We start from the raw sequence: 24,411 nt of genomic DNA on the forward strand, positions 1-24,411 counted from the left end.
TTTACCCTACTCAAGCCACATTAACGGCCATATCTAGCCTGCTATCTGGCGTTCTTTTTCACAGCAGGGGGAAGGAGAATAAGAGAACGTCTGATACAATTATTTCACCTGTCGTCTGCCTGTAGTCCAGAAACTGGACTTTTTTCTGATTGGTCGTAAAACAAAAGAATCTTTAAGCCCGCCTTTCTGATTGGTTTCGTGATTGGATATCTGACTTCCGGTGTAAATTTGAAACACGATCACGAAGCCTGGCGGCCGCGGACATAGTTATACTTGTATAAAGCGAATTTTCAGCCCGGAGGCCGTGATCTTCAGCGGCTATAACTTTGTCTCTTTAAGATTTTATTCACAGTGGAATGCATCCGGAAGATCAGAAGTTTTGGCCATGCTTCCGACGTGATTTTGTACAAACATGTGCAGTTGACGCAGTTGTGAGTTGTCCCCAAGAATATATTTGTTCTAATGTTTATTCCCGGACTTTTGAACACTTCCGATAAAAAAAAAACAGATTCTGATGTTCCACCAATTTTTCAATGCATATTTTGTTTCTTGACGGTAACAGAGACATTTCAACTTGCTATTCCTTTTGCCTGGAAAGTAAGCATGTACATTGCGCTTTGTCGCTTAAGCGCTTCCAACTGGCCGCGTGGATTTCCAGTAAAATCTGATTGGCTCACATTTATAGTATGACAAAAGATAACGTCGCTGCTGAGAGGTAAGGAACGAAGGGGCGACAGACGACTCGTGATGGAAATGTATCGGGTGTTCTTTCTTCCCTCTTCACCCGTTCGACAGAAAAAGAAAAGAACGCCTGATCGCAGGTTAGGCTACATCAGGCCAGTAACTTGATATCGCAGAATACAGTTCAACCCCTATTAAACGGCCACCCTTGGGGCAAATGGATAGTGGCCGCTTAGAAGGGGTCGGCAGCTTAAAACAGGTAAAAACAATAGAAAAGCCCTCATCGGGACTTTGATTACTGGCCAACTAATAGGGGTGGTCAGTTTATACGTGGCCTCATAATAGGGGTTGGTACATGGCTTCTGACTAGCTCTTGCTAATCGGGGCCATTTAAACGGCAAATTGGTTGTGTCGCAGTGAGGCGTAGAAGGAAAAGTTCCTTTGGATGCAATTACCTCCAACACTCAGGGTTATCAAGGATTTTAGCCAGACGGTCTTTTCTGTTGTCTTATGCAAATAAGCTTTATTGTTTTCGTTTATTGAAAAATATCACGTCAGTTGTTATGTGAAGCGTAATGGGTGCGCAGAATGCTCTGACACTGCTGTAGCTTGTGTGCCAGCTCTCTTGGCAGCTGTGACAGTAGGGGTCGGCCGACTCTAAGAGCTGCTGAGTTTATCAGGACAGACGTATCAGAAATTGATATTAATTTTATAAGAAGCGTTGGGGATTATTTCTGGTGTGTTTTACACGAAACACAATAGAAAGCGTTCAACAAAGTTCAATTTATTCGAACATTCCCAAACTAAGTACCCTATTTCATATCATATTCCATAACAGGATTCATAGAATGGAATAGTCACATCAAGAACTAATGATGAAATTGATGATCACAGTTTTAAGTTCATCGGCAACAGTCAACAACTCTAATACGACTTGTGGTAAATCTGATTTTGACTAAGGGCGAGCAAGCAAAGCCAGTTGTCTACAAGATGGATTCCAGAGAAGTGAATCCATATCTCTGCGGTGCTCTGGATGAAGCGACATCTTTGCCTTGAAACTCTGAGTTCACGAGATATTCTTTGCCCATTTTCTTCTGACACCATGTAAGCACCTTGTCAATATTCGGGGTTTTAACTTTCACAATTTCTGCGATACCGCGGATTACAGCCAAACCGTAAGGGATATCCTCCGTCATGTACCGGTACGTGAAATCTGGCACGAATTTGCTGTCTTCAGTTGTCTTGACTGGGTGTTTCAATCCCTGGTAGGCAGCATTGGTCTGTATTGCGGTGTACAGGTTTGTCTTATCGGAAATATCTTGTGGATAGCATCGCATGTACCACTGGTAAATGTGGACAACCTATTATTGAGAAATGTTTTTCAATAATTTTGGTCAAAAAAGGCAAAGTCTGCATACGAACCAAGTGGCCCGTCAGGCCGGAGCTTATCCCGGTTTGGCTGCAGGCTGAAGCGACTAGGAGTATTTTTACTCCCCCCTGGATGGGACGCTAGTCCATCGCAGGGTTACGCCCGACATAAAGGTCGCCGTTACCCATTTATACACCTGGGTGGAGAGAGGCCCTGTCAGAGAAAAGTGTCTTGGCCAAGAACACAACGCAATGTCTCCGGCCAGGGTTGCAATCCTGACCGCTCGATCCCGAGACTAGCACGCTAACCATGAGGCCACCACGCCTCCCAATAATTTTGGTTCTAGTCTTATTCAGTTCAGACTCGTGGAAAAACATCAGCTATCAATTGCATACTCCCCGTTTCCTAATTTACGTGGCCTGTCCCAGGCTTTCGGTAGTGGGGGACGAGAGAAAACACAAAAGCGCGAGCGAGAGAAAAAACGAGGGAGGACTAAGGCGTCAGTCTCCCCTCGTTTTTTTCTCGCTCTCCCTCTTTTTTCCGTTCGTTCCCAACTACCAAGAGCCTGGAACAGGCTATAATTTGTCATCAAGGAGAGCTAGGGTTGGGCAGGGGTGCAAAAATAGGGAGTAGAAGGGCCAAACGATATATTGCACCCAGTTAGAAAGAGCAAGCTTAATACGATACCAGTTACAAGAGGGGAACAACCAATTACCAAATCTTTGTCACTAAAGAAGCCAGATAAGATAACCACCAAAAAAAACTAAAAGCTATTAACCAGGTGCAATATGTTCTTTAAAAATACGCAGGTGACAATAATTATCTTACGTTAGACATGTCAGCTCCTGACTTCTCCCCGACAACCCTGGCAATCATTACAACCTCATCTGATACACTGGAAAGGAGGTTCGCAGCTGACTCAGTCAGGCCATTGTAGAACAGAGGTGGCTGATCAAGTGGATTTCCGTCCCACCCCTCCCACTGACCATACAGTATTGACGTGTGCAGGTAGGCATTAGTGCTCATTAACTGAACACCCAACAGGTGACCAAAAACGATCAGTTTAGGGAGGGGACCCAGGAGATATTGCAGTGTGGAAACAGGGTCCTTCTGTGGTTCCACGCCAGTTCCTTTCTGTAAAACAAGGCCAACTGCAAAAGTTACGAAAAGGTAAAACATCGAATGGGAAGAAACTCAGGCTTTATCGGCTCAAAAGTCAAATTGACTGCTAAACCATTTATTGATCTGTGTATGATTTCAATAAAAAACCGAGCTGAGTAGAGACGTCTGTTTGTATTGTTTGTTCTTAAGCAAAAGAGGACTTTTTTTCCCTGCGAGGGGAAAAACGGGAGTGGGAGAATTCGAGACAGTTACGCAAACCCGAGACGCAGTCGAGGGTTTGCAAAACTTTCGAGAATTCTGCCAACCCCGTGAGTGTTCAGATGAGGCTATGCAAACACGGAAAAAAGTCCCGTTTTGCTTTTAGAAAACGTTTCTCAAAAACTGTGTTTACATACTCTCACCTAAACACACCTATCGACCAATGAGAGCGGCGGATGCACTATCTTAAATATTCTATAAATCTCTTTCAGTCGAGACTGTTGCTCTTCACTACACGCAAGACAGATAAACTGAATTACTAAAACCAAGAAGCTGAAATTTGCCAATTTCAACTTGTGTACCCTCTCAAATAATGTGTCAGTTTCTATTGCAGTGGAACCCTGTCTTAAAGACATTCGCGAAATAAGGACAACTCTCCAAACGTGGTACGACTTTGGTTTCGGTCCATAGCTCTAAACAGTTCACTTAAATTAACCCGCATCTTATATAGAACCCCTGTTTGATACGGGCTCATTCTATGCTATTCTTATTTCCATAGTTCCTATCGTATCCGTATGATCTTGATTTCTGGTGATTAAAAAATATTCTCTCGAATACTTTGAACGATGCCTAAAAGGTCACTTCAACTTCCTAATCCCGAATTTTTAAGAGACTTTCAGATAGACATCTTGCAATTTTAACGAGTTGTAAAGTATGTCACTATTCAGCCGCTTCGGAGGCTGCAATGATTTTAATTAAAGCTATCTAGCTATCTATCTATCAGACATAATTCTATCTTTCATCATGACATGAGATAACTACCTGAACTCAGCAACATTCTCTCATTCTTTCACCTCGGAAGTCCAGAATTTTGTCTCAATAGGGATAAAAACTGACTACAGGCAATTAGTGTACAACATACCTTCAAGGCTCCCTGTAAGGTTTCCTTTGTGCCAAGAACCTCACATCTAACACCAAACTCAGTGATGCGGCATGCCCATGGTAGTGACTCAAAATTCATGATCGTGCATTGCTGTGCTATTTCGCCTAGCACGTGACGAACTTGGAACTCAAACCCTGGTTCTCCTGGTAGGCCGACTAATATTGTGCCAGGTTTTATGTATGGCTTCAAGGTATCAAGAAAAACTTGATGAGCAAATCCCGGCAGCACAAATACCACGATGTCAACATCTCGGATGGCCTCCTCTGGGTTTTTCGTTATCAGTGCAGGTTTAGACACAATAGATGTTGAATCCTTTCCCTTCCGATGTAAGACAACTTCCAGGTCTGTCTTCTGCATTGCAGCACTCCAGCGCTCTGCTTCATCTTGATACAAACTAAGCACTCGAACTTCAGTTCCTTTCAAAGATGAGGCAATACCGGCAAATGCGTGCGCTCCATTACCACTTCCACAAATCAACAGCTTAATGGTGTCTGAACTCATCTCCTGTTAAGAAAAGCAACGATGTAATAAGTCCCGATGTACCGCTTTGACGATAACATTACACTCGCAAAAAAATACGCACCTCTGGTTACCCATGAATCTTACGAGAACAGAAAAGTATAGCACAAGAGCAAAGAAAAGTGATTTTCACCCAAGAAAGGTATGCACATTGTGATTGGTCAGTTTTATGGGCCATTCTAACGCCCTGCTTCCCACATGCTTAAGTTGAAATATTTCCGTTTCTCCTGAAAGATATTATGCATCTTATCAGCCTCACTTTCTCCATCTGCCAGCTTTAAGATACGAATCCTATTTTTACCGCTGATTTATGGTCTACATGTATCAAAGCCTGAGCCACGCATGCGTACCTCTGTATCTCTTTGAATGAAGAAAATCTGGAATTTATACATACTGTTTTATCACATATTTTCTCAAACTCATTAATAATTCGTCAAATTAAAACGAAGAAAATCAAAACCGTGAAGGAGGTTTGGATACCCGGTCTTAATAAGCATAGATTTTGACGATTTTGCTTCTCGGTTTACTCCTTAGATTTTGTTTCGATTGAGAAGATATACTAAGAAAGTGTTTCATCGGCTATCCAAACACCCGATGAAACACTGTCTCTCGCGTTTGATATATTATTTCAAAAATGGGTATACGTTTGATAAGGGTATACCCAGGACTATAAACAACTAAATTTCTACCTCCAGTACAGAATACAGTGAAGTGCATTATGTCACATACAGGTATGTCATTAACCACACCAAATTAACAATTCACATAAATTGAGCAATTATTGAGCTGTGTGCGACAGTCTCAAGTGAAATCATTGTTCTAAGCAGGTTTATAATGAATTATATATTGTCAGCCATGGGAATACAGCATGTACATGTATAAAACACTGACTACACACTTATGCAACCTCAAAAACACAAGGGCCCACCAAAGCATGCCACAAAAAGCATACAAAGAATATAAACATAAATAAAATAAGGAATACAGATTAGAGTAAAGATATTAGTATTGATGGCTGAAGCAGCCCATTGATGGTGAACTAGAACATAGTCATGAGAGGTGGGCACTTTGCAATGATAACCCCAGAGATAAAATGCTTCTAAGCTGGTTGAGACTGACCAGCTTTTAGGAAAAACAAATACGTGTAAGTAGAAACAGCGATGAACACTAATTAATACAAAAAAACAAAAACTGTCATAATTTCTTATAACATTATGTACATTAAAATAACATAAATCTAAGTTTGCATTTGTGATTTGCATTTTCCCTATACTACCTAAACAATATATTTAACCACAATTATTTATGACTATGAGCAAAAATTCTTGTCAGGTAATAATTTAAGAGGCCAAAGGTAAAATAAAAATTAACCACATTATGAAATTGAGAGCCAGCAAGAAACCCAATTGTTATTGTAGAAATCTAACTGAATTTCCTTCAAACAATAATTTCCAATTACCCTCTTAACTAGTGTTAAACTTTACACTTTAGCAAAATGCTTGCAGACTTAGTTGCAGCTGTAGCTTAAGCTATGTACATGTACTCATCAGGTCATTCAACAATCTAGAGCCTGAGTCTCACAACAGTGAACGTCAATCTTTTTATATTCTTGGGAATTTCATTACCCAGCTTTATTCTAAATCTTCCTCCAACACTCTGGAAAAACTAGAAAGTGTTACCATTTTGGTGTCCAAACCAAAAACAACTGGACAATTATACCTGATGGTGTGCAATGGCTTGGCCACATTCATTTCAGGTCTACTACAAACCTGCTAATGAGCTGATGCAAGTGTGTAACCAGCCACAGATTTCAAACAACAATTCAATCTGAAAGAAACTGTGCTGAAGTGTGAAGTTTAGATGATACTCATAATATGTGTAGAATTAATTGGAAAATGTTACTTGAAGGAAAATTAGAGAGAATTCTACCCAAGCAATTAGAGCATGAGTTTATTGAGATTTTTGTGACTGAGGTGACAGTTGATTCCCTCTAATCAACTATCACCTCATAGGAATCTTGAGCTCATAATTATTGTGAAAAAGAGGTACAATTTCACAAATTGGTGCAACCTTAAGCTTTTCACAAAAAAAAGAAATCAAATCACTTACAGTGAACTAATAGCACAAATATTTATATGTTTATATATCAATAATTTTAAAAAAAATACACTTGTAATAAATACAAGGTACAAAGTAAACTTTGAAGAAAAGTGCCCACAACATCTGAAAGACACCAGGAAATGATCAAGGGTTGTATTGGCTATTACAGCAGCTACCCCAGACAAAATTTTACTTGATAATCTCTCAACCATTAATGTCCTTCCATAATAGCCATCTTCAATTAATTAACTGCCATTTGCAAACATTCCACTCCCTTTGGTGAAATTATTTCAAATAATTACGTGCACCCCCTCAAAAACCTCTTAAGCAGAAATAAAACCAATAGTTTAATGTGTGAATAAAAAAAAACATAAGATTGTTTCTCTGGTGAAAATTCATTGCATCCCTTCCCAGAAAAGATTATTTACAAGGCAGCAAAGTTACCCTCCCTCCAGAGAATACAGAAACCTACTGTACATGTATAGCTACATTGTAAACATGTTCACTGAAAAGAAATGTGCAAGTAGCATTAGGCTTAACCCACCTCCCTGTTAACAGTGCTTTAGGCATCCAACTCCAGAGGGGGTAGGTGGGTATAATTGTCACACGGAGGTAGAAAGCCCTTTTGAGGGATTAAAAGTTGCATTCTGAGGACTTTTGGGGAATTGAAAATTTTGTTGTGAATTTTCTGGTGCTCAAAAATGCTGGTAGGGACTTTTGGGACAGCTTTACAAAAGGAGCAACCACAAAGGCTCTTATTTTCTGTCAAACAATTTATCAGTTTCATATACGAACAAATTACATGCATAAAAAAAATGGCTAGCTAGTCTCCTTAGCAGCTGTTGTTTGATGGTCATCACGCAATGCACCCTTCCCCAATCACAGCTGCTCAAATTAAACCTGAACCATGTTCCTTTCCTTTTGTTTTGACCACAAACAGTGACACCTATCAAAGAAAGAATGGCAGTTGCTGTTTGCCTAAATGCTGCAACTTTTTCTGATCTGAATTGTATAATTTCATTTCATTTTCTGGCGTGTGCAAAATTCAAGAGGCAACATAGCTGATACTAAGTGTCAGGATAAGACACGAATTTGACTGATTTTTTGTTGGTGAATTTTGGCATAACTTACTCAGGAAAATGAGCAAAGCCATCATTGGCTAAAACACAGCCATTGTTGGGGGAGATAACATCGCATGACAACCCCAAACGATGGCTTGAAGGAGACGCAACTAAGCTAATAAAGAATAATTCCTATTTTATGCTATGAAAAGGGGGCTTTTTGGGTCATGTTCAGCATCATTGGCCTTTTATTGAAGTGATTTGACTATTTGGGGGTCTAGATCAGCAATTAAGGGAAAAAGTGAGCAATATGTGAATTTACCAGCAAGCAATATGTGAATTTAAATCAGCTTGAATAATTCCTGGATTAAATGAAAGTAAATATGAAAGTAAATAATCCTACATCTGCTTCCAGTTAATCTAAAATTTGGCTGTTTTAATGACCAGTTTAAAATTGGGTGATTGCTTTGCATCTCCACCCATCATTTTTACCTGGTTTTCTGTAAACATGACAACAAAACTGCCAGCTACACAGGTTTTCACTATGATATCGCAGTATTTGCCGAATTTTTTGGTGATAATGTGGTGTTCGGACTGCCAAATCTCCCCCTCCATCAGTGATCACTTGTAAATCTGATTACCCACCCTCCCCACCCCTCCTCACAAAAAAACAGCCATTAAAAGCAAGGACAAGTGGGAAAAATGCACTCTGCGTAGAATAAATACAATCTGTAAATGACTTGATGGAGGACTAGACAACCATCCTTAACTATAGTAAAGTAACTACGCACCGAAAAAAGTAGGGTTAGGGTTAGAATCAAAGCTTTCCTATGTAGCCCGGGGACATGTTGGAACCGCCAGAAATTGTACGTCCCTGACACTATTTTATATATGTTCGGTACGGTAAATCTCATTTTCAACTCGCCACATCACACCAAGTAATTATAAAATCAATCAGTAATAAAACCAATTAGAGCAAAATCGCCTCGAATAATCCCAGGATTACAAGCACGGTCGTCAAGTGAGGATCATAAAACCTTCTGTACAAAGCGAAGAAGGTACAGTACCTCCTGATATGTTAACACATATTCCGTCGTCCTTTTGTGACTGATTCTACATTTTTGTAACCGATAATAATAATCATGTACAGCCATAAAAATCTACACGCTTAACTACGAAACATTTGCCAAAACGGTGGAAAATGTCTGCCGTTAGTATCAAAGCCTGCGATTGTGAATTAAACCTTGAAAGTGAAGTTACTCGAGAGCTAAACGTAACTATTTGTCTTCTTAAGCAATTCACTGAAAAATGTAGGTTCACTTACCGGCGCAAAGTTGTTTAAAGCGTTTGGGCAGGCTAGCAGTGCGACAGAGGAACGTGGAGCTAAACTTGCATAACACAGGATTCTGTGACAGACATGTATGACGTCATGCGCGAAGAGTGGTGCTGTACGTGCAAAGATGCACGTTGGTCTATCTTTCAGATCTTTAATCTGCTTTTCGCTTGCTCTTTTAAAGTAGTTTTGTTTATATCATTTATGATATTCTTAGAAGTAGTAATATTAGTAGCTTCGTCTCTTCCCGCAAACATAAGAGTGACTCCGTAATATTGCGTGATAGTATGCGTGACAATGTGCCATTAAAGTGGATTCCCTGTTCCCTGCAGGCTCTAGTGTCTGGGTTTCCCCCTCAAGCGCTGCTTTCTTGCTTCTTGCTTTGGCATGTTAACGAGATGGGTAACTTAGCCTGCTCGAAGGCTAAGTTACCCATCTTTTGTTCAACCTGGCCCTGGTGAGAGCGCGGTTCTTGTCTAGATCAAATTGCTCTGAGAAACTGGTGAGTAGAACAATAGCAGCAAGCTATTGAGGTGAGTTTCTGGCAGTCTTTTAGCATCTTTTAACAACATGTGGTCCGATCCGTTCGCAAAGCGAGAAGCAGACGGAAGTAAGTGTGCAACATTTCTGTAAATCTTTTTAATATGATGACCAACAAGAATATGTAGTGGTGATTTGTAACAGTATCAGTGTGGAAATAGTGTTGATCTGGAATTAGTCTCGTATCTGTTGGGAAAAACAAATTAATTTTATTTAGACGAGCCAGGTTAGTCTTTGGACATCGAAAGTGGGGGGCGTGACTGTCGATGTACAGGTAGCTGCCACTGCCGAAGACCCTGTTCCCTATGGCATTTCCTATCTTAACTTGTTCAGTACCTACTAGACATAAAGGCAAAATTTATACCTTCGGTAAATTACAGATCACTTATTAAACAAAATGGCAATTACCAGCAAGCTTAGCTTACTTAGAATCAAATGACAACGCACGCTATTTAGATTGCCATAATAATAGCCCTCACTAGAAATAACGGTTGCACGAATTTCGACAGACGGGAAATCCTTGTTTCAAAAAAGGTTAAGTTTGAGGTCCTTTTTACTTGACCTCTTAATTTTTAATGGCTAAAGCTATGCAAGTTACACCGGAGTCCGAAGTTTTTAATGGCTAAAGCTATGCAAATTAATTTCGCGTATTTGAAGAACTTGTTTTCTTTGATTTCCGGACTCCGGATTCCGGACTCCGGACTCCGTTTTCCTGGTTTTAGGGTCGCCGCCCGCTTAACAGTTTTATTCATTTCGACAAGAAGCTCGTGCGCTTTCTCTAAGTTTAGCTCGTTTAAGACAAACGAGTGACACACAACTTACACGTATTCTCGCGTTACGGACACTGGCAATCTGCCTACAGTAGAATTTCATGATTCACAGACTTCCACGTTTTCCATGATTATGTTGCCGCAGTTAAAACGGCAAGAGAATATTCATGAATTTTAGTGTAAGAAATTTGACTATATGGGTACAATGTTGTGGTTCTTTATTTCTAATTTAAGTCACAGTCCTAAATTAAAAATTTTAAAGGAAAAACTGAACGTTATAACATGACGTTTCGGCGTCATCTTGTTGTCGCCTTTATTAAATGCAGATTAAAGTCGTTTAGTTCAGTTACATACCAACTTAGGCGCTAAAGAAGAAAAGTATAAGGAACACAGTGAGCTAATAAAACATTTCTGCCAAAACACACAAGCGAACTCTATTCTATATGTTACACAGATTCCTGCAACTGAACTTTTTCTAGCGTGGAGTCAAGGACTCGTCCCCAGACACTTTTTGCTAGAAAATACTGTTAGAATAACGTTTCATGATTAACGTGGGAAGGAAATTAGGACGGGAGACTTCTTTACCCCATTCAGTGCTGCATCCCGCACGTCTCAGTTTTCTTCGTTATAGCTGACTGCCGGGGACGATACGGCACCCCAAGGCTGGTCCTAAATGGCTGACAAACGCAAGCGCCAAGGCAACTATTATGACCTTCCGTGATCGAGTAGTCTACATACATCTACCGTGCAACCTTTCAGCTTATGGATAAACTACTCACTGACACAACCTAGTGGGCAGCCATTGGTAATTTAGTCTATTTAATCGCTGACCAGCCCCATTAATCGTCGGAATGTATTGCTGATTTTGAAGAACTATAGCTAAAGAGTTTACCATAATTAAAAACTGCCAGTTTATGAGACGTCCTAATTTTTCCGTTATGGGAAAAACTTTCGCAGTAAAAAAGAACAGTTACTCTCAATATATATCACGTAGTTACGTAATCTTTTCCTTTTCTTCATATACTGACGTATCGGAAGGTTTTACAAGAGGGATTCCAGAGTAGTGAATCCATATCTCTGCGGTGCTCTGGATGAAGCGATATCTTTGCCTTGAAACTTTGAGTCCACGAGATATTCTTTGCCCATTTTCTCCTGACACCATATAAGCACCTTGTCAATATTCGGCGTTTCAACTTTAACAATCTCTGCAATACCCTTGATGACAGCCAAACCATAAGGGATATCCTCCGTCGTGTAACGGTACGCGAAATTCGGCATGAACTTGCCGTCTTCGGTTGCCTTGACCGGATGTTTTAGCCCTTCGTAGGCAGCGTTGCTCCGTATTGCAGTGTAAAAGTTGGTCTTGTCGGTGATATCTTCAGGATAGCAGCGCATGTACCACTGATACAAGTGGACAACCTATAACAACAAGGCTTCTTTCAGTATTACACAAGGTCTAGATGATTCTAAATACAAATTGAAACTAAATGATCAGTTTCCAAAGGCATTAAAATAGAAGTCACGAAGACTGCCCAAGCAAAACACTGAAGCACAAGGATTCTTCTGCCTTGATCGAACAACTTAGGCATATAACAAAATACATGCAAGGCGCTGTTTTTTCCTATGGAGGCTGGCGCCTTCTTTTCTAAGACAAAACCCTGCAGGCTGCAAGTACAACTGTAGCTAGCTGATCGCTTCAGGCTTGGCAAATAGGTACTGACCAATCCGAGGGACTTTATCTACCCTCTAAGCTAAAAACTTAACATTATTCCTGATCTCACTAACACAGCTAAACAGGAAGTCACTCAGTTCATTTGCTACTTCATGTTCAACTTACACCAGACATGTCAGCTCCGGACTTCTTGTCAATAGCCTTGGCAATGTCTAGTACCTCATCAGAAACAGTGGACGTAAGTTTGGCAGTTGACTCACTCACACCATGATAGAACAGAGGAGCCTCATCAACCGGGTTACCGTCCCACCCCTCCCACTGACCGTACACTATTGACGTGTGCAGGTAGGCGTTAACGCTCATCAACTGAACGCCTAGTAGGTGACCAGAGACGATCAGTTTAGGGAGGGGTCCAAGGAGATATTGCAGTGTAGAGACTGGATCTTTCTTAGATGGCACATCTCCTTTCTGCAAGAAAAAGTTGCTCTTCAGGCAGTTTTTCAGGCGGAAGGCCCCAGGCAAAATTATGTGACAATGCGCAACTAAACAACCTGGTACAGTACAGCAAGCCACTGCATCAACTCATACAAAACAACCGTAATTATAGATTCTTAACTCGGAACAAGAGTACATGCCATGTCAAAGCAATAAAGTAAGTCTGCTGACCAGTTTCACACGTGAAACAGAAAGCTGTAAAACTCCCCTAGGTAGTAGATCGCACAGGTTACCCCCCTGAACTGACCACAGTAATTGTAGCACCGCCAAAGTGAAAATTCCTATGACTAGTTATCCATGGAGAATGCCACTATAGGTAGAACAGACGTGCCTTGAGAAACAACAAACGGATCTCCCCTGAACATCAGGCCACCGCAAGTGATTCGTTTAACATACCTGACTTGCTTTATTTCATCCATTATATATTATTTTTACTATTCAAAGGTTGTTTCTAAAATGATTTAATATTCCTAAACCTTGTGAATGGGTCCTGTAGAATGCTGCCTCAGTTTCTTATTTTACCTTCATGGCTCCTTGCAGGGTTTCCTTGGTGCCAAGAACCTCGCATTTAACACCAAACTCAGTGGTGCGGCATGCCCATGGCAACGACTCAAAATTCATGATCGTGCATTGCTGCGTTGTTTCGCCTAGCACGTGACGAATCTGGAAGTCAAGGCCTGGCTCCCCTGGTAGGCCGACTAATATTGTGCCAGGTTTTATGTAAGGTTTTAAGGTATCGAGGAAAACTTGATGGGCAAATGCTGGCAGGACAAAGACCACAATATCAACATCTCGGATGGCCTCCTCTGGGTTTTTTGTCACCAGTGTAGGTTTGGACAAAATGGAAGTTGGCTCCTTTCCCTTTCGATGCAGGATAACTTCCAGGTCTGTCTTCTGCATTGCAGCACTCCAACGCTCTGCTTCATCTTGATACAAACTAAGCACTCGAACTTCAGTTCCTTTCAAAGATGAGGCAATACCGGCAAATGCGTGCGCTCCATTACCACTTCCACAAATCAACAGCTTAATGGTGTCTGAACTCATTTCCTGGTAAAAGAAAAGTTTATCTATTGTTAATTCTGAAAATTCTGAGCTGAGAATTTGTCAACATCTTGACTGATAGCTGACAAATGGCATATTTTTAACTTGTACCTGAGATCAGAGATCTTCCAAAAATTTACTTGTAGCTGAGGAAAGGACTGAAATTTTAACGGATTGCTGAATTATAACTTGATTCCAGTAACCCCATCTACACCCAAGAAAACCTGATTATTAGGCAGCAATATACCCCTGGGGTGTTTTGTTTTCTTTTTCCTGTTTTGATGGGAATAAGGCGTAGTGTTTGACCTGAAGATTAATAGTACACAGTCTGTGTTATGCTTTACGGCATTATTGCAAAAATTGAGGCTCTCATATCTTTAAGTGCCGTGTAATTAGGGAATACTTTACATGTGAAATTGCTTTAATCGATCCACTCCTTTGATTTGAAACTTTAAATGGAAAAAAGTTCAGTATATTGTATCAACCTATGTGAATAAATTTAGCTATTTAGATCTGGTTTGTCTGAAAAACATTTAATTAAGTAAACATCTTACGCCGATCAGTGTAACAATACATCACTCGTTAATTCCAAACTACACGTGTGCGGTCTTTTTCAGATCGACGAATGCACGCAAGCTCATTATGATGCATAATTAGAAGTGTACCCGTCTTCTAAGTGTGAAGACGGTCAAATTCAGTGATACTGGAGATGGGATAAGCGAAGACTGACTTAACTGGAAACCAAATTCGGACAAATAGTTCGAGAGTCGGACAACGACATAAGGGAATTTTTCTGCACTGAGACGAATAGCTGCTAACTCCAGTGCTAATAGCTAGTCATTTGTCTGGAGGAAATTAATGTACATAAATTCTCACAATAATTCATTATTTGCATGTAAAATATTGCAATTCGCAATTCAGTTATTGTACTATCGCGTTAAATAATATTAGGAACCTTTACTTTAAAGAAAACCAGCAACAGAAAACAAGCGAAAGCCGAAATTGCACAATGTCGACGCACGAGCAGTCGATCGGAACGAAGACGTCTTCGGGAAAGACTTTGGACACAGACTCGGTTTAATTAACTGTCTGTAACTAACACCTCGAATTTCCTGAACACCTAGTCTTACTTACCATAGAAAAAGCACGGTACCGGTTACAAAGGCTGCTACTGGGACGGTCCAATGAGTTATTATTTCGACTCGCTCGGTGGATAGGAGTGAATAAATTTGATAACGTCACGCTATACTGAGTATACTCCCTGCAAAACGTGACGTCATTGTCACGGACTCGTGTAAACAACCCAGAGCAGTGCATGCGAAGAAGCACGCTTACTTGGTTAAGTCTGTTTCCTTTGAAGTAATTCAGCTTCCATCGCATATTTAACCCTGTAAAAAGATATTTCAGTGCAAGTAACATTGTCCAAAAGGTTTGCCTCAAGAATGGTAAAAATGGGCGTAAGAAGCTGGGGTTTTAGAATTTTGCTGCTGGATTTCGTCAGAAATCAAGCGGTGCGGTCTCTCAGAAGACAATATAACTTCCCTCTATTACATTACAATGTCTGATTCCTATTCCACCCGTGTCAAGAAACTAATTTAATTTAATCTTCTGTGAACACTCAAGAAACTAATTTATAAAGCTAAAAATTAAACTACTATTCAAGTGTAAAATGAAAAAGAAAACTTCAAACAACATTCGAACTCACCCTCTGTCACGCTCAGTTGTATTTGACAGTACGTCAACAAAGAATCATGGCTGTGTTTCACATTTCACACGCGATTTAGAGTTTAGAAACGGTATGCAGCTGCTTTTTAATTCTACTCCTGTCAAACTCGCTGGCCCAGTGAAATTTTAAGAAACAAGTGGCTACACAGTAGAGTTTGAAAGAAAGGTAATATGTTACGAGAATTTAAATAAACATACTCTACACTTGCCTATTGATTCTCGTCAACCAACCGGAACGTCCCCGGAATATTTATTCCCCGAGTAATTCCTGATGTACATTAGAACAGGATATCTTCTCATAACGTACGTTATGAAAATATGACTTAGGAATGAAACTAATGTACTTACCAAGGGCAATTGACTCGTTAAAGATCCCAAGGGGGGAGGGGTGTGTGCGTTAACTTGACATCAGTCTAGTCGTTATTGGGGTATGGATACTGACACCATTTAGGATGGGTGGGGAACAAGTTGCCTGAAAATCATGGCAGAGAGGCTTGACGACGTCAGGGGAAACCGAGGTCTCTTGTATCGCTGTACTTAAAAACAACTTGTCTTGTTCTTGTCACCACAAACCCTGCTCACGGTCCACGCTTCGGTCAATTCAAACTCAATCCTCGTCTCCTGCATGATTGTGACGCAGGCTAGTGTGGCACTAGCCCCCTAGCGCCAGCCTCAAATGTTGCACTAGCTACAAAAACTCTGATGCCGACTCAAATACGGTATATTCCTTCCTGTTTGGTTTTACATCACATTTCATGTTAGACAGGTCAAATGTTATTTTAGGCAGTGAGGTTTCTGTTTTCATTTTGTTTTCTTTTTATTACTTGGTGTATAGGGCCTTTCATTATTCGGACGGATGTTGCCACATAATGCCGCTGCGTTATTTCAGTTGATTTGATTTACTTTTGCCAGTTTAGGTTAGTCTGGATGGGCTTGCTGGCAAGCTCAGTTATCAGTTACACATTCGACGATCTCTCTGCTCAGTTAAATTTTCAGCCTCAACTGTCACTAAATTGTGATTGCCATGGTTAAAAAAACTACAGTACAACTCGGAAAGGAATGCTTTCCATTTGGTGGAGACGTCTTTCCAATATAGCCTAGATTATCACTTCTGTCATCAAAACTTTCAATTTATAATTGTATTTTCTTTTTGTGTTCGTGTCGGTCGATTTATCCATACCCGGGAACAGTTTATGTTCACCAGTTTGTATGTCCGCTTTGAACATGTTTACGTCGCATAACAATAGTATCAGCACTATAAATAGTTCGCCTGCCAAGCCAAAACAAAACAACATTAAAAGGGGTAAACCCCATCCAGGCTTTCAGTTTGGTGTATTGTTCTACTGAACTCATCCAATCAAAGCGCTCCACGTTCACATTCGTACTCTCTATCGATCGTTGCACTGAGAGAAATAATCAGTAAAGCTAGCAAAGGGACATTTTGGATCGAGTCATTCAGCTTTTACGATGAATTGGACCTTAACTGTCTGCACTGTTTTGATTCTCAGTGCTTCGCGGCCAGCTTGTGCAGAGCAGGGTAAGTGGAATAAATAAAGTAAACGTCAATGGCAGGGGTGTTTACTGTTGAAACTTCAACTGTAACAGCTGTGGTTGGATCTCTTATGGTTTTGAACTCTCTAAAGTGGTTGCTGCCAGCGACTGACACAAATTAAACGTGGAACACAACGGCGAAGGAAATATGCGCCTTACGTACGTAACCGGCTAACCTGTTGAGTGCAAAACGTACGTCGTTCAGATATATGTGTTTCCCCTGACTATAAGAGATTTATATTTTATGGAAGGAAGCCGTGGACAGTTTTGTAATCCTCGATGGTCCTCACCAGTGACCTGAATATAACATCTCGCAATCTATGAACGATAGCACATGCCTTTTCTGGATCGTAGCAGTGAAAACACAGTTGTGCATCAATTTAAACACTTCCGGTTTGAGCTCACGATCCGATTTCTGAAATGTATCTTTACTGACAGAATATTGTTTACCGGTTTACAAGTATGGTATAATCATAGTTTTATTATTTAGCATTTCTAGATAAGTTTCCTTGGTTTTAATGGTTGACTTCCTTCTGCTAAGCCGTCTGCAGAGTGATGTTGCTTTTCAAATTCACCTGAGTTTCGTTTGAAGTGCAGAGAAGTAAAGCTAAATGGTTTTGCTGGCAGCTCGTAGGATGTCAACGGCTGGATCGATTGGATTTCAGTTACAGAAGAGAGTTCAGATATTTTCAAGCAAACGCGATTTTATGTTGTAAAATTCACATCGCGGTTTGAACAAAGCATTGATTTTTCCTAGAAAATGGCCTAAAAATAGACTCGAACAAACTTTTGCCCCAGGCTCCCAGCATTCTGTAAGGACAGCAAAGCCAATCCAAAGACACAATACAAATAACTTAGCCCGGTCTTTTTTGCTATCCATATCAAGCAAATTTGATCAAGAAATCGTCAATTGTATGCTTGATTTCAGTTCAAGACCAATAGTGTGAACTTTAAATGTAATATAGAGCTACAATATTTATTATCTCAGTTAAGATTAAGAATTGCCAGGCAGATCATTGGGACTACGCGTTGGTTGGATCAGATGCTGTCACTACGGGTTTTCACGTGCATTTGCAACACTTCAAAGCGCTGGAGCAGCTGGGTTGGGCGCCAAGGAGACAGAGCGGATACCTGGATCGAGAGCTGGGCAGCCCATGTGACGAGGGACCAGAATGCTCATCAGAAAATCAAAGAGTGATGCTGGCAGTTCGTAGGATGTCAACGGCTGGATCGATTGAATTTCAGTTACAGAAGAGAGTTCAGGTATTTTCAAGCAAACGCGATTTTATGTTGTAAAATTCACATCGCGGTTTGAACAAAGCATTGATTTTTCCTAGAAAATGGCCTAAAAATAGACTCGAACAAACTTTTGCCCCAGGCTCCCAGCATTCTGTAAGGACAGCAAAGCCAATCCAAAGACACAATACAAATAACTTAGCCCGGTCTTTTTTGCTATCCATATCAAGCAAATTTGATCAAGAAATCGTCAATTGTATGCTTGATTTCAGTTCAAGACCAATAGTGTGGAAGAGTGGAAGAGTGGAAGTCAGTACGTGATATACAGGGGTTAAGAATGAAGGTGATATGGAGTTATGCCATTAATTGTATGGCTCAAAAAAATTCCAAAATAAAGTTTTATTCAATACTCATCAATTGGGAAAAATATCTTTGCACAAAAACGACGTTAGCATTAGCATTGGGAGTAAAAATATGGTATGGAATTAGTATTGCTATCAGCATTGTATTAGCATTAGCATCAGCATTAGCTTATTTAAATAGCATAAATAGTATGGACAGTAAATATACTAATTATATTGCTATTAGTTTGGCTTTACTTTTTGCATGGGCTGATTGTCATTGCCGTAAGTATAATATGATATTATTAGAATTAGAATTAATATCAATGTTGTATACACTGTTACATTAGCATTAACATTGGCAATGGCACTGTTACTTGCTCTGGTACCACCCTAGGCATGAGCAACTACATAGTGCATTTTCGGACTGAAGTATTGCAATAGTTGCATTAGCATTGGCATCTATATTGGCACTAGCATTAGAATGGCAAAAGCGTTATTCTAGTATTGGTATTACTATCAGGACTGCATTGGTAATTACATCGGTTCTGGCATTGGTATCACTATAGATGTAGCAAAGCATCAGTATTGTTTAAACTGAGTGTTAGAATTGTTAGTATCAATATTATGTGGAAATAAAAGCAGCATCAGTAACATTTCCGTATTAATACTAGCCTTAACTGTTATTGCTACATTTATTGTTTTAATAACATACTCCGCCTTAAAAATGTGTTCATTTCAAGTATTAATTTCTGCATTACAGCTAATCAGTTGTTTCAAAATGGTCTTATTCTTCTCGGGCACTTGGTTATGAGATGATCATATCTAAATTGGCGCGCTAAGCGCCTCGTTGGCTACCTATCATCTCACATCCAACTCACGATTGTAGAGTAATTGTTAATCGGCCTCTTAGCACTAGCATTACAGTTTCCAATATTACAAACAATATACCTCTTAGCTGGTTATCATTTTAGTATCAATACTACTATTAGAATAAACAACAATATTAGTACTGTTTTAATTTTGCATAATTATAACCGTTAACTTTAATATTATATTATGCCGTATTATGATTAGTTTCAGCATTAGAAGTGTTAGAATTAGTACAAATATCGGTGTACATTTTATTATTAGTTTTATTGTATTGCTGTTATTATTCCTGGCGTTACTATTGGGATTATTAATGTATAAGTTAACATAGGTATTAGTTTTACACTTATTATTAGTGCTAGTGCTAGAAGTAATATAAATATTCAAATGCTTAGCAGTGTTATTATCAACGAAAGAATAAGATTGTTTATTTAAGTGTTAGCACCATTATTTCGTTAATATTATTATTATTATTATTTTGTTAATATTAGCATTAGTATTAATATATCGTAATTGCATGTGAGCAACTTTTGAGATGCCGCAGAGCCACGTTAGTGCTCATAACGGGTTATAAGGTATTTATACTCAAGTGTTTTCTTTATGCAAAAACATAGTGTCATTACTAGAATCAGTGACAAGATGGGACCGGTATTAAATTAGTACCTGTGGTACCTGTCAGATTCGTACTTCAATGATATGTTGTGATCTTGTGCTGTTTTTGTATTAAAAGAAAAGAATGTTACCAAGCAAGTTATAAGCGGTCTCGAAAAAAAAAGCCTTACTTGCATCAGCAGCATCATAAATAACAGCCTCAGGGTTTGCAATAGCAGTCAAATAAGTATCAGCCTCTATCAGGATTGACATGTAAATTTGCATTAGAAGTAACAATAGCTTTAGGCATTATATTGGGATTATTGGGACTGGCTTAAGTTTTAACAACAGCATTAGCATCAGCAGTGGTACTGGCTTAACAATTTTATTAATTAGCCTCATCGTTAACATTAGCGGTGGCAATAGCATTGCATTAGAATTGGCATTGGTATTGGAAGTAGCATTAGCATTGGTATTGGCATTGGAATTAGCATTGGAATTAGCTTTGATATTGGCATTGGTATTAGCATTGGTATTAGCATTGGAAGTAGCATTAGCATTAGCATTAGTATTAGCATTGGCATTAGCATTGGAATTAGCATTGGTATCGGCATTGCAAATAGTATTAGCACTGGCATTGGTTTTGGCATTGGAAGTAGCATTAGCATTAGCATTGGTATTGGCATCAGCATTGATATTAGCGTTGGTATCGGCGTTGGAAACAGCATTAGCATTGGCATTGGAAGTAACATTGGTATTGGTATCGGCATTAGCATTGGAAGAAGCATTAGCTTTGGTATCGGCCTTAGAAGAAGCATTAACATTGACATTAGCATTGGTAATGAAATAGAAATTAGCATTGGCATTGATATCGGCATTGGCATCGGAAGTAGCATTGGTATCTGCATTGACATTGGAAGTAGCATTAGCATTTACATTGGCATAGCAATTAGCATTGGCATTGGTATCTGCATTGACATTGGAAGTAGCATTAGCATTTACATTGGCACAGAAATTAGCATTGGCATTGGTATTTGCATTGACATTAGAAGTAGCATTAGTATTTATATTGGCATAGGAATTAGCATCGGCATTGGCATTGGCATAGACATTAGCATTGGTATTGGCATTAAATTAGCATTAACATTGGCATTGAGTTTTGCATTAGCATTGATATCGGCACCAGTTGGAAATAGCATTAGCATTGATATTGGCTTTGGAAGTAGTTTTGATATTGGCATTAACATTAGCATAGGTATTGGCATTGGAAGAAGCATTAGCATTGGCATTAGCATTGGCATTGGCATTAGCATTGGTAATGGCATAGAAATTAGCATTGGCATTGGAAGTAACATTGGTATTTGCATTGACGTAGTAGCATTAGTATTTATATTGGCATAGGAATTAGCATCGGCATTGGCATTGGCAGAGAAATTAGCATTGGTATTGGTATTGAATTAGCATTAGCATTACAATCTGCATCGGCCTTGCTTTGGAATTAGCTTTAGCACTGGTATTGGCATTCAGTGAAATCGGCATTGACAGTGACAGAAGCCTCCGTGTTAGCATAAGCATTTGCATCTGCATTAACACTAACATTGCCATTACTGATTATTAGCATCAGTATTAACATGAGCATTGGCATGGGCATTAATATTAGCGTTAGTGTCCACAAAACCTCAGCATTAAGCTTTGTCATTAACTTAAGCATTCGCATTGACATTAGAAAAAGCGTCAGCAAAAGCGTCAGCATTAGCATTGTGGCGTTGGCTTTAGCAATAGCACTGGTATTAGCGTTATTAATAGCATTAACATAAACATCAAGCATTAACGCCAGCATAATTTTAGACATTAGTTTCAGCATTATCGCTGTCAACCGGGCAGTAGCATTAGCATTATCATTAGTGTTAGGGTGCCGTTCGGTATTATAAACGGAAGTATGAGTATCAGCATTAGCATTAGCTTTAGAAAAAATATTAACGTTATCATTAGCATTTCAAGGTATTAGCGTTGGAATCAGTTACCGATGACACCGAGGGGTAGCAATTTCTTAGCCTCAGCTTTAGCCTCAGCAAATTTATCAACGTTAGCATTAGTATTAGCAATTTTGTTAGCGTTAACATAAGCACTAGCATTAGTGTTATAGCATATCATCATTTGGTTAATTTTAGAACTCTAGGATTACCACTGACTAGTACAAGTAATAGGACTACCAGTGGCTCAATTTGATAAACAATTGAACAGCTTATTGAAAGAGATCTAACATTATCATTAGGTTTAGCGTCAGTTTCAAAATGGACGGTAGCACAAGCCGAAAGGCCCTAAATCCGTCTACAAACCTGGATGGGTAACAAAAATTTCCATTGCGTGAACCAACTAGCCGTATATATTGTCACTCCCTTTAGATAGATGCTTGTGTATTGCAGGCTCCCCTAGCTAGCGTTTTGGTTATGCTGCTTTAAGACTTTGTTAATGGCACCTTACCCATGTTTGTTAATGTATTGTGAAAGGCACGACAACATGTTTCCTTCCTGAAAAAGAGTGCGTTAATTTGTTTCGTTACGTTACATTTAGTGCCGCTGGTGACAGCCTCAATCTTAGTATTAGAATGAATATTAGCTTAAGATTAGTACCATACTATATGTTCGAGTACTGTCAACGGAATCGTTAACAACAGTACAGTATTCGAGATTTTTTCATCAGTTTGATTTTTGTTAGAATTTGCTTTTGGGTTGCTTCATGAATTAGTATCGCGTTAGGGAACAAGAAATGCTAGTCAGTACATTTTGCATTTTTCGCATCATTGAGATTTCTAAACGACGAAGGTTGTTAAGCCTGGTGACACGATTCCTAATATCTACTCATCAGGCATTGATATTACAATGATTAGTATGTGCGTTAACCTCAGTGGCGGTGGCATTGCGTACGAAAAAAATGTTAGTCATTCTAGTGCTGCGATGTGCTTTGGATTTTATTCTTGATTTCTCGTTAAACTTTTGCCAGGTGATCATTACTCGAGTCTCTCCTTGTGCTCGATTCTGTCCTTGCGCTTACTCTAATGAATAGATGGCAATGATTTGCTAGCTACTAACCAGGTTATTATTCACTCATGAATAAGTATGTTATAAGGGATAAAAGACGGTGTAATAAGGAATGTGTGATAAGGAGTAAGTGTGTGACAAGTGTTTGATGAAGGTGATCTAATAGCGCGCAATAGAACAATTGTAGGCGGTGCGACAAGTTTATTAATTGTGATGTTCAGAATTGTATTTTACAGCATGTCATTGCTACTGATTGAGCCCTAATGTTTTTCATGTATGATGAGGTAATTTCTCAGGGTATTAGTTTGTTATTGATGATAATGATTAGTCCTTTCAGCGTGACATTAAACAGGTGTTAATGATTACCGTAATAGAAACCCAAATATGCAAATTAAAAATTCGATTCAATAATCATACTCGTTTTTAAAATCTGATATCGATTTTGCCAAGCCATATTTAGTGAATTACGATAGGTTTGGCTTCAAGCCATCAGCGACATGTCGGTGAAGTGGTGAATACTTGCGGGTGCTAAAAACATGGCACTTGACTTATGAACTCTTTAGCTCCAGGATCGGATCAGTAATAAAAACAATTAGAGCAAAATCGCCTCGAATAATCCTGGATTACAAGAAAGGTCGACAAGTGAGGATCATAAAACCTTCTGTACAAAGCGAAGAAGGTACAGTACCTCCTGATATGTTAACACAATTCCCTCGTCCTTTTGTGACTGATTCTACATTTTTGTAACCGATAATAATTATCATATACAGCCATAAAAATCTACACAAGCTTAACTACGAAACATTTGCCAAAATGGTGGAAAATGTCTGGCGTTAACATCAAAGCCTGCGATTGTGAATTAAGCCTTGAAAGTAAAGTTAGTCGAGAGCTAAACGTAACTATTTATCTTCTTAAGCAATTCACTAAAAAATATAGGTTCACTTACCAGCGCAAAGTCGGTTAAAGCGTTTGGGCAGGCTGGCAGTACGACAGAGGAACGTGGAGCTGCACTTGCATAACACAGGATTCTGTGACAGACATGTATGACGTCATGCGCGAAGAGTGGTGCTGTACGTGCAAAGATGCACGTTGGTCTATCTTTCAGATCTTTAATCTGCTTTTCGCTCGCTCTTTTAAAGTAATTTTGTTTATATCATTTATGATATTCTTAGAAGTAGTAATATCAGTAGCTTCGTCTCTTCCCGCAAACGT

General features: G+C 39.4%; 3 protein-coding genes across 11 annotated transcripts; 1 reads left to right on the plus strand and 2 right to left on the minus strand.

Annotated features, from left to right (window-relative positions):
- Positions 1-1,449: 1,449 nt before the first annotated feature.
- LOC110058527 (tauropine dehydrogenase-like) lies at positions 1,450-24,195 on the minus strand. Of its 3 annotated transcripts, none has more exons than XM_089291802.1 (4): positions 24,146-24,195; positions 4,293-4,817; positions 2,879-3,184; positions 1,450-2,042 (listed from the first exon to the last, which is right to left on the minus strand). In XM_089291802.1, the coding sequence occupies exons 2-4, from the start codon at positions 4,812-4,814 to the stop codon at positions 1,665-1,667; spliced, it is 1,206 nt and encodes a 401-aa protein (XP_089147928.1). In that variant the 5' UTR covers positions 4,815-4,817; positions 24,146-24,195; the 3' UTR covers positions 1,450-1,664. The 3 variants fall into 3 exon arrangements, with proteins under 3 accessions (XP_089147928.1, XP_089147927.1, XP_020620833.2); XM_089291801.1 differs by lacking the exon at positions 24,146-24,195 and adding an exon at positions 9,318-9,420; XM_020765174.2 differs by lacking the exon at positions 24,146-24,195 and adding an exon at positions 6,602-6,665.
- On the minus strand, positions 10,834-24,225 carry LOC149110526 (tauropine dehydrogenase-like). Of its 7 annotated transcripts, none has more exons than XM_089291795.1 (5): positions 24,146-24,213; positions 14,979-15,232; positions 13,326-13,850; positions 12,474-12,776; positions 10,834-12,055 (listed from the first exon to the last, which is right to left on the minus strand). In XM_089291795.1, exons 2-5 carry the CDS (start codon positions 15,222-15,224, stop codon positions 11,678-11,680), a joined length of 1,452 nt encoding a protein of 483 aa, XP_089147921.1. In that variant the 5' UTR covers positions 15,225-15,232; positions 24,146-24,213; the 3' UTR covers positions 10,834-11,677. The 7 variants fall into 7 exon arrangements, with proteins under 7 accessions (XP_089147921.1, XP_089147923.1, XP_089147920.1 ...); XM_089291797.1 differs by lacking the exon at positions 24,146-24,213 and adding an exon at positions 15,918-16,629 and having other exon boundaries at positions 15,180-15,232; XM_089291794.1 differs by lacking the exon at positions 24,146-24,213 and adding an exon at positions 15,918-16,629.
- Positions 16,909-18,773, plus strand: LOC110058530 (uncharacterized). The gene is made up of 3 exons (XM_089291805.1): positions 16,909-17,106; positions 18,109-18,383; positions 18,629-18,773. The coding sequence occupies exons 1-3, from the start codon at positions 17,037-17,039 to the stop codon at positions 18,689-18,691; spliced, it is 408 nt and encodes a 135-aa protein (XP_089147931.1). The 5' UTR covers positions 16,909-17,036; the 3' UTR covers positions 18,692-18,773.
- Positions 24,226-24,411: the final 186 nt, after the last annotated feature.

The sequence above is a fragment of the Orbicella faveolata genome, unplaced genomic scaffold (genome assembly GCF_042242905.1).
Source record: "Orbicella faveolata isolate gen_17 unplaced genomic scaffold, um_ofav_v1 contig_24, whole genome shotgun sequence".
Classification (NCBI taxonomy): Eukaryota; Metazoa; Cnidaria; class Anthozoa; order Scleractinia; family Merulinidae; genus Orbicella; species Orbicella faveolata.